Genomic DNA, 9,501 nt, shown 5'->3' on the forward strand with positions numbered 1-9,501 from the left:
GGCCGCAAGCCCACAACTCGGGTACGCTGCGTGCCGTGCGCGTCGCCGCCATCCGCGCCGAGCGTCGTGCCGACGGGAGAAAAGAGCGCCGAGAAAGCGTGAAGAGACGAATCGACAAACAAAGAATACCAAAAGAGCCGCAAACTTCGATGATGACGGCACGTTACTGCGGCCGCGCGGGAAAGAAAATGGCAGCGCTTCGACTGCGGCGCGCCCCGACGGCGTTCGGAGCAGCACGGCGTCGGGCCGTTAACCCTAATCATTCTTGGTCAGAAAATGATGCCGACGCCGTCGTAATATCCTTCCTGCCTCCGTCGCTCCTCCGGTTCTCTCCCCCAATCGCGAGTTTGAGAAAGACAACGTGACGTATACGTTGACATGCGCTGCAAGTCGCGAGCGAGCGTATCCAAAAGCCTATAGCGCCGGTTGCGGCCACGGCATACAGTAACATAGCCTCGGTGGTTTCGCACAAGGGCCGCGTCGTGGGCTGGGAGGAAGGAGAGCCGCGTTTTTCTCGGCGACGGCAAATACGAGCGGCGTCGCACAGAGCGTCGACCGTCGGTGGTTGATCGTCGTGAAGTGTGAGCGGGGAAATTAGCGTCGTGCGCCCGGATGTCGCCACCGAGCGCAGTGCATCAGCAATGACTTGACGACTGGTGGAAAGGAGGCTTGCCTCATTTCCGGTTACACAACAGTCTTATAGGGGCCTACGCTCCCCGGTAACCCGATGATGCACGCTGCAGTATTTCTCGTTCACTGTCTGCATTGTTACGCGTGACAGTAACATTTCCACAGGATGGTAGATGCCGTCCGCACTCTGAGCTATGACATCGGATGGCAAGACTGAGACCTCATGTACTTCCTATGTACATAGACCCACCAACAAACGTTTCACGGTACTTGCGCAAGATACGGCGGGCAACAATATCGGCCTCTGAATGAAAATTTCAGCTCTAATATATACAGGTTTCATTTCTATATCAATTGCATCATCTACAAAGTGCACTGGTTACGTCGCTTGACGGCACGTCTGAAGCTAAACGCCTTCATAATTATGCCACTAGTCCTAATACATTGAAGAACTACATCAAGGCGCGCGCCTGTGATCCGGGGGTGCGGATTGCCATGAGCATATATAGACGTGCGCACGAGGGGGGCTAAAAAGATGTGCGCACGAGGGGGGCACGAGGGGGGTGCTAAATTCGCCCCATACATTATTGACTTAACAGGGAGTGTAGCAGCTTCAACTAGTTGGTATGACATGACGATAGTTATAGCGCAAGAACAGAACGACGACAAAGAGACAAGAAGGACACGAGCGCTAACTTCCAACATAGTTTATTGCGCAGAGCGCGAAAACATATAGGGGAGACAGTAAACCATGTGGTACAAAAAGCAATAATGAAAAAGCGGAAAAAAATTGGCAGATTCCACGTACAGTGGGAGTCGATCATATGCGAAACACGAATGAGAAAGGTTTATATTTCACTTTAAAGTCAGCAGAACGATACGAGGTGGAGGTAAATGATGCCGTACATGACTTCCGTTTCATGATTATCATGTTTGGATGCGTCGTTTACCTTCGTCATCTATTCACGTCACGTGATACCAAATTTATTATGTGTGGTGCTAGCGAAACGGCTGCGAGCCCGCTATGAGCGTGGTATGTTGTCACGTTCTCACATGACACGCGTGTCAGGATTGTCATGCTTGCACCAGTAATATACTTTCGTCATCCATTGACGTCACGTACCACCAAAGTTGGTAAATGTGGAGCTTGCGAAACGGCCGCGAGTGCACACCGGACGCGCTGAAACTCGCATGCGTCAAAGCAACTCAGAGCGTCACGCGCCTGCGAGTATATGGCAGGAACGCCACCTGGTGTGGCAACGCTAGCGTGACGTCACGAAATGAACGCCGGCGAGCACGCGCAACGCATCACGTCGAAATGCATTGGCACCTTGACTGTGGCATGTAGTCATGTTCTCACATGACACGCATCTCGTGATTATCATGTTTGCACCAGTCACATACCTTCGTCATTGATTGACGTCACGTAATACCAAATTTGGCATATGTGAAGCTAGCGAAACGGCCACGAGCGCATCATGAGTGTGGCATGTAGTCATGTTGTTACATGACACGCATGTCGTCAATATGATGTTTGGATGTGTCATTTACCTGTGTCGTCCGTTCGCGTCACGTAATACCGAGTTTGGTAATACCAAGTTTGGTAAACGGCCGCGAGTGCATCATGAGCGTAGCATGTAGTCATGTTGTTACATGACACGCATCTCATGTTTATCATGTTTGCACCAGTCACATACCTTCGTCATTCATTCACGTACCGTAATAACAAATTTGGTATATGTGACGCTAGTGAAACGGCCGTGAGCGCATCATGAGCGTGACATGTAGTCATGTTGTTACATGACACTCATGTCATGATTTTCATGTTAGGGTCCATCGCTTGTGTTCGCCATGCAATCATGTCATACCATACCAGTTTTGCAACATGCCATGTGAACGAAACCACCCCAAGAGCTGCAGGACCATGGCATTTAAATCATGACATTCATGACATGCGTGTCATGATTTTCACGTTGTGACTAGTCAAATATGTTCTTCATTCAGCCAAGTTATGTCATACCGAGTTTGGTATCGATGCCATTATCGAAACGGCCAGGATAGCTAAAAGTCATATGCGGCTAGATAGATAGATAGATAGATACGCTCAATGTCGCCGAAGTTCGCAAATGAATGCTTGGCATTTAAAAACAAAAGCACAAAAAAGGGCAATGAAAAGTCTATAAGGAAACGAAACAGAAAAGTAAATGTAGTATAATTACTTGCACGCACCGAAACCTTCGAGGAACCTTAGTAACTTCTCGGACAGGGCACGGAGGGCTTGCTAATGCATGACACCTGTGCCCGTGCCATCTGCGCGGCCTCGACGATGACTCGGGTGCGCTCATCCCTGTGCTTGTACAGCGTCACTGTGTCCTTGAAAAGGAACTTCATTGGAAGCGACACTGCCTCTGCGCAAAGCTTGAAAAAGGGCACACAGTTGCACTCAGTGCAGTGCTGAGCAAGAAAACCATCCTTCCCGTTTCTAACATTGTTAGCGTGTTCTCTCCGTCGATCGTTTAGACACCTTCCCATCGTTCCGACATAACAAGCACCGCAGGAAAGGGTGGTAGTGGTTAGAAGATGAGAAAAGGCACCTAATTTCTGCAACCCGGTCGGGAGCACGGCGCAGTGCCTCCGCAGGAAAGGGGGGTCCTATATACAACTTCCCGCCATTGCTCTTTGTGCCACATGTTTTTTGTCACATGGTTTACTGTCTCCTCTATATGTTTTCGCGCTCTGCACAATAAACTCAGTTGGGAGTTAGCACTTGTGTCCTTCTTGTCTCTTTGTCGTCGTTCCGTTCTCGTGCTATAACCATCGTTAACAGGGAGGGCTGCGCCATGCCCCTTACCGGGCTGCAGAAATTAGGCACCTTCTTCCTCTTCTAACCACAGCCACTACCACCACGCTGCGGCTGCGATGAACCTCTCAACCCATTCCCCTCATTCTCAGCTCCTCCTCCCCCCCCCCCCCTCGATGGGAGACCCTCCGCAGAGGAGGTCGTGACCCTCCGCACGCCAAAGACGGGCGCGAGCGAGCCGCTGGGGGATAACGTGAAAGTTTTTTTTTTTTTCTTTACAGAAGCACCCTTGCCTACACGAAAGGCAAATGGCACTCCCCATTCTACTGGTTCCCAAGTCACGCACGTTTCTAGAGCACTGCGCCGTGCTCCCTACCGGGCGGCAGAAATTAGGCGCCCTTTTCCTCTTCTAACCACTGCGACCGCCACCATTCAGTTGTCTGCCCACTCATTGTGGTGGTTGGTTCTTTGGAAGGTGCGAGTCACCTCCGCCAGGCAGACAACCTGTCTGGCTGACGGCGCCGCATATTTCAGCCCAGCCTGCTAGAAAGACCTTCACCCTTTTCGTCCCCCATCGTTCCCTTTCGGCAAAAGCGTTGTGAACATTTCACTCAGTAGCTTCCGTCGTTACCTTTCCCCAAAAGCTTCCAGAGCTAGAGCATTAGATAACGTATCAAAACTACTGCGCACGTCTTTTGCTTCTAATTTTGTCGCACCAAAAGGCCCTACGCCGCCCCAGCTAGCGCAGCACTGAAAGCACCCAATAAGACCTGAGAGCACGCGTACCAAGAAGCAAGAACAAGTAATGAGGCAAGGATTCTGGTCATTTTGCTTGTTTGGCACTTTTCTGTAATCACGAAGGCAGCGCCCCCGCTGAGAGTGGCGCCGAAATTCAGAAAAACGAAAACACGATGTTGGTAGTTTCTTCGCTTCGACTGAGTGAACACACGTGTCATTGTGAAGTGTGCAGTATTGGTCGGCGGTGAATGCCGCTAGTGGGTGCTTGTTTCTTTTGTGTGTGGACAAAGATAGCATGAAGACACCGGTGAGCCTGTTCAAGTGATTTCGGTGTTCAAAATCAGGTGAGTGTGATGGTGTGAGAAGCGATAGACCAGCTTCGCGTGATTGCATATGAACGCCGTGGTAGCTATTTGGTGTCATGGATGACAGCTTCTCGCTGTCATAAATATTTTTCGCGGCCTCATCACAAATAGTTGCATGACGAGTAACTTACTGGGTGTGCTAAAATGTTTCTCGGGATTTTTCGTTTTACCTGCTGCAATTTTGTGCTAATGAGTGGTTACCGTGCGAAATCCGCCGCTATTCGGTGGTACGCGTTTTCATTTCTGGTCATGCCTTTCAATTTGGATTTGGGAACTGTCTTTGTCGTACGTATCAAGCGTTTGACGTTCACGCCTGGAGCACCTTTCTTAATTATCAAGTTGGCATTCTACAGTTGCAACAATTTGAAGCCAATACACGAACGCCTTGCCCCGCCGTGGTGGTCTAGTGGCTAAGGTACTCGGCTGCTGACCCGCAGGTCGCGGGATCGAATCCCGGCTGCGGCGGCTGCATTTCCGATGGAGGCGGAAATGTTGTAGGCCCGTGTGCTCAGATTTGGGTGCACGTTAAAGAACCCCAGGTGGTCGAAATTCATGGAGCCCTCCACTACGGCGTCTCTCATAATCTTTTGGTGGTTTTGGGACGTTAAACCCCACTTGTCAATCAATCAATCAATCAATAAATCAACACGAACGGCTTGCTGTGCGGGTTGCGTGGTGTGTTGTTGCTTGTCCGTATGTAAAGGTCGCTTACTGCGTGTTGACATGTTGAATCGAGATATACACTTTATTTTATTTTAACATAAAATTGAGGTAGCTTTATATCTGGTTTACCTCTTTTTTTTTTAATTTTCTTGCAGACTCACGAGTCACAACTTCAGAGCTGAAGCTGCAATTTGGGCCAGATACGTGAAACATGAACGTCGGACATTTAGGGACCCCATGCCGAAGGACAATCGCTCGAAGATTTTGTAGCACGCCAATCAGGACATCTGACACCGCGGACAGTGAAGTGGCTGATGGAGACGTTTCCTCGTTTCTTTCCACCTTAGACAGTTTTGTGGAACAGTGCGACAGTTTCCTTCCTGCATGCCCGCAAGTCACATCTGAAAACGATGCTGCTGGAGTACGTGTAGAAGATGGGGAATATGCTTCTGGCAACGCAAGTTGCTCTCATGAGTGTTTTACCGAGTATTGTGAAGGACAAAGCTTGCCGGTGCGCGCATCTACCGCTCCGCAAGGTAACTACGTAGAGGATGACAGAATAGGTCCTTTTGGAGATGCTGATGACGTTCTAGCTCTCAGTCGTGAAGATGAGTGCATGGAAGATACCCTGTTGGAACAATATTCCTCGTCTTCTCAGAATTCGACTTGTTCCTCAACTAGGGCTTGTAAGGGCTCCATTGAAGATGCCAATGAAACTCTGGCCCTCAGCAGTGAAGATGAGTGTACAGAATCAACCAGGTTTAAACAATATGCTTCAGTTTCACAGCATTCAGTTTGTCCCTTAACTAGGGTTCAGTGCAGTGAACAAGGCTGTGGTCCTGGTCAGGGCAGTGAACATAATGACGAGCATGTGTGCAGGCAGCATGATGCCAATTTCGTAATCCTTAGCGAGCTAAATTGTGAGGATTCCTTGTCTTCATCACCAGATGCGCATACACATTTATTTGATCAAGAAAGTTTGCTTGTTTCTGAGAATTGTAGAGCAAAAACAACAGAGCACCATTACAGACAGCAGTATAAAAGCTTTCATGGCAGCTGTGTAAAATCAGTGAATTTTGCAAGTGAAACGTATCAACAGGAACCTAAAGCTGGGGAACTGAGCCATCAAACCTGTACTCGCACAGAAAGTGCGTATGAAAGCAAAACGTATTCCGAGGCTCCTCAGGCGAACAAAAGCAAGCAGCAGTACGACCCATTCAATGCAAGTTGTCGGGTGCAGAATGCTAGCGTTTCCTGCAGCTCCGTCTGCCCAGAAAAACTGGAAGAGCAGCAATATCCGGAGTATGTGGGAAGTTTTAATGAAAGTTGTGTCATGGAGGATGCTTCGACATTTAAGAAATATGAGGATGAACCATTTAAAGCAGAAAGTTTTGATGAAAGCTGTTTTATAGTGGATGCTTCCATGTTTAAGAAATATAAGGATGAACCATTAGAGGCAGGGAGTTTTGATGACAGCTGTATTATGGAAAATGCATCTACGTTTAAGAAGTATGATGATGTAGAAGAGATGAGAGCTAAAGAGTACGCACAAGGGTACAATGACAGTGGTGTCATGAATGATGTTTCTGTACCAAGAACAGATGCTACGACAAGGGAGAGAAATTTAGCATGTTCAGATAGCTTATGTCATATTCGTCAGAGCAAAGATAGCTGTGTACCTGGAGGACACGTGGTAATGCCTTGTGCGAACAAGTTGGCTGAACAAGTTGCACAATGCCCCACAATTTCTTCTCCTCAAGGAGTTCTTGTGCCTGATCAGAAAGGACTGTACGAATATAAGACTCAGTGTAACAGTGCTTATACACTGAACTCAAGTCCACAGCCTTCAGGCTCCCTTGGTATCTGTGAGAATACGCGTATGGGTGACAAACCAGCATCATGTGTCACGCCTCACGAACAACGTGGTAACCTGGCATCTGTTGAATCATTAGAGGATGTCGCTTCAGAAATCTCTAGGAATTTGTTGCGTTCAGAAGAAGCCGATAAGGCAAGTGACATCACACCGAAAAATTGCACTGTTGGTGAAAAACCTGAGCACTGCTTCTCGATTCAGGACCTCGCAGTTTCAAGTGAGCGAGTAGCTAGCGATGCGATTTTAAAACAACACTTAGAACAACATGCCAGTGCTAACAGCCCGGCTTATTTCACAGATGTTGTGCAGTCTGTCCAAGATATCTGTACCACTAGTTCATTATGTCATGAGGACATTGTGCAGGCAGTGCCAAAGTTTGAGGAGGCAGATAAAAAACCATTGGCTCCTTTGTCAGCAGCTAGTAATGATTTTGCAGCTTCTTCAAGTTTTACAGAGCATAAGCTTAAAAGCAACAGCATTGAGAGTGTTGCCGAGAGCAGTGAAAAAATTGAAATTGTTGTTCTTCCGGGACCTAACTCTAACAAAATTGACAGTGTCGCTGCTGTAGACAAGGAGTGTAAGGAAACTTCAATGGCAGAGTGTTCTACCTCCAAGCCTGTGTTTCAATTGGATGATGGTCTGCAGTCCGAAGATATCTGTGAGGAAATTGAAATTTCTGATACTACACTGGTGGACGAAGCTGATGGAGCTGGAACTGATGGTGATACCTTCGTTCGTGAAGTGCAGTCACCTGTGGCATCACCAAAATCGGTAGAAGACCTCCAGCTAGTGCCACTAACTGCTGATAAGCCAAGCATGCTTCCTCTATCCAGCACTGGGGCATCTGGAGATGTTCTAGACCTGGATGTTGACACTGATGACACGCTTGTTGGTGAAGTGCAGTCACCTGTGCTATCAGTAAAATCTGTAAAACATTGCCAGCCAGCTTTGAAAAATGCAAATTCCTCAGTACCAGACGTGCCAGGACAACCATGTACGGATAAATCAGAGTGTGTCCTTCCTTGGGATTCTCCAATTCCCTCTACAGACACAAGCAGCCTTCCCCTGTGTGCACCTGTACCCCCTCTACTGGTATGTACATCAAGTGACGATGAGATATACATTCCTGAAGCTTTGGACATGCGTGAGAAACTAAACACTATTAGGCGGGGACTCGAACAGCACAAACCTGAAGGTCTAAATGCTCATTCGAGCTCCATCGTGCCGACCGATTTTAGCTCAGAACCACATTTGCCCATTGTGATGGCCCCAGAGACAAAAAACAGAGCCCCATTCACTAGTGAAGATCCCGCCGAAAACATGGACAACGAAAATCCAGATTGGGAAGCTGTTCGTCGCCTGACGACGGATGAGGAACGATACCAGGCAGTCCAAGCAGTCTGGCACAACGTTGAGATTCCAGACCCCCACAAAGAGCTGTCAACGTTCCACTATCGACAACGTACATTGCGCCTGAAACGTGCAAAAAAGAAAAACACGCCTTCCAAGTCTAAACGCCGAAAGCGCAAGGCATCACACAGCTCCCACAACGACCATTGTAGTAAACCAGCCAAGCGCCAGCGTTTGGACACAGACATTATTGACCTAAAGTTAAAGGAACTGAAACGAAAAAGGGAGAGGGATGTTACAAAAGTGCAAGAAACATTCAACGATGATATCAGGCAGCTCCACACGAGTTTGAGGACCCAGCAGGAGACGTACGCCTCACACGACCACGACGGGCGGTCTGACAGGCACCATAGGAGAGCGCACACAGAGCCATGGGACCTCCGCTACTTTTTGTCGCAAGAGCAGAGGATCTGCGAAGAGTTCAAAGCCAACGCACAGAACATAGAGAGTGAGTACATGACCAGGGAGCACAAACTTCTCAGCGCCAGAGAAGAAGTTCGGCGCGTCGACGATTTCTACGCTGGTCTGAGGGATAAAGACCCGCGACTGCTCTCCGAAAAACAAGTCAAGGAACACTTCAAGCTTGAAGAAATGCTGGGTCATTTTAAAATGGTTTACAGGGTACCGAATGAATGACTGCTGATGCTGGCGTGCCAGTGTGCTCTTAGAATGTTGATAGAAATGTGCAATGTGAAATGGTGCAATATACCTAATTTGGTTCCTGATTGTGCAATGACATCTGAAGCAGTGCTATAGCCAGAGGCTTAGCATTTTTTTATTTTTCTTATCGAGTCATTTTTTTTTTTTCTTTTCGTTCAGTTTGTTAAATAAAGCATCGAATCATCACATCGTTTTTGTTCCATTTGAATGTTGCATATTAATACGACGCCGTTGCTGGCAGTATATTTCTATATAAAGAAAGGTTCAAGCATGGCCTTAGATTAACTGCACTCTCAGAACTATCGTGCATTGAGGCGTTGATTCTTAGAGGCGCAGTTTTATTCGTTCATCCGACGGTTTCA

General features: G+C 47.9%; 1 protein-coding gene across 1 annotated transcript; it reads left to right on the forward strand.

Moving 5' to 3' along the window:
• The first annotated feature begins 4,372 nt into the window (after positions 1-4,372).
• On the forward strand, positions 4,373-9,325 carry LOC119174895 (uncharacterized). The gene is made up of 2 exons (XM_075894975.1): positions 4,373-4,512; positions 5,352-9,325. The coding sequence occupies exon 2, from the start codon at positions 5,408-5,410 to the stop codon at positions 9,113-9,115; it is 3,708 nt and encodes a 1,235-aa protein (XP_075751090.1). The 5' UTR covers positions 4,373-4,512; positions 5,352-5,407; the 3' UTR covers positions 9,116-9,325.
• The last annotated feature ends 176 nt before the right edge of the window (positions 9,326-9,501 follow it).

The sequence above is a fragment of the Rhipicephalus microplus genome, chromosome 5 (assembly GCF_043290135.1).
Source record: "Rhipicephalus microplus isolate Deutch F79 chromosome 5, USDA_Rmic, whole genome shotgun sequence".
Lineage (NCBI taxonomy): Eukaryota > Metazoa > Arthropoda > Arachnida > Ixodida > Ixodidae > Rhipicephalus > Rhipicephalus microplus.

What these genes read in the sequence shown, in the direction of transcription:
- LOC119174895 (XM_075894975.1), top strand. Translation starts at nt 5,408, where the DNA reads ATGAACGTCGGACATTTAGGGACCCCATGCCGAAGGACAATCGCTCGA.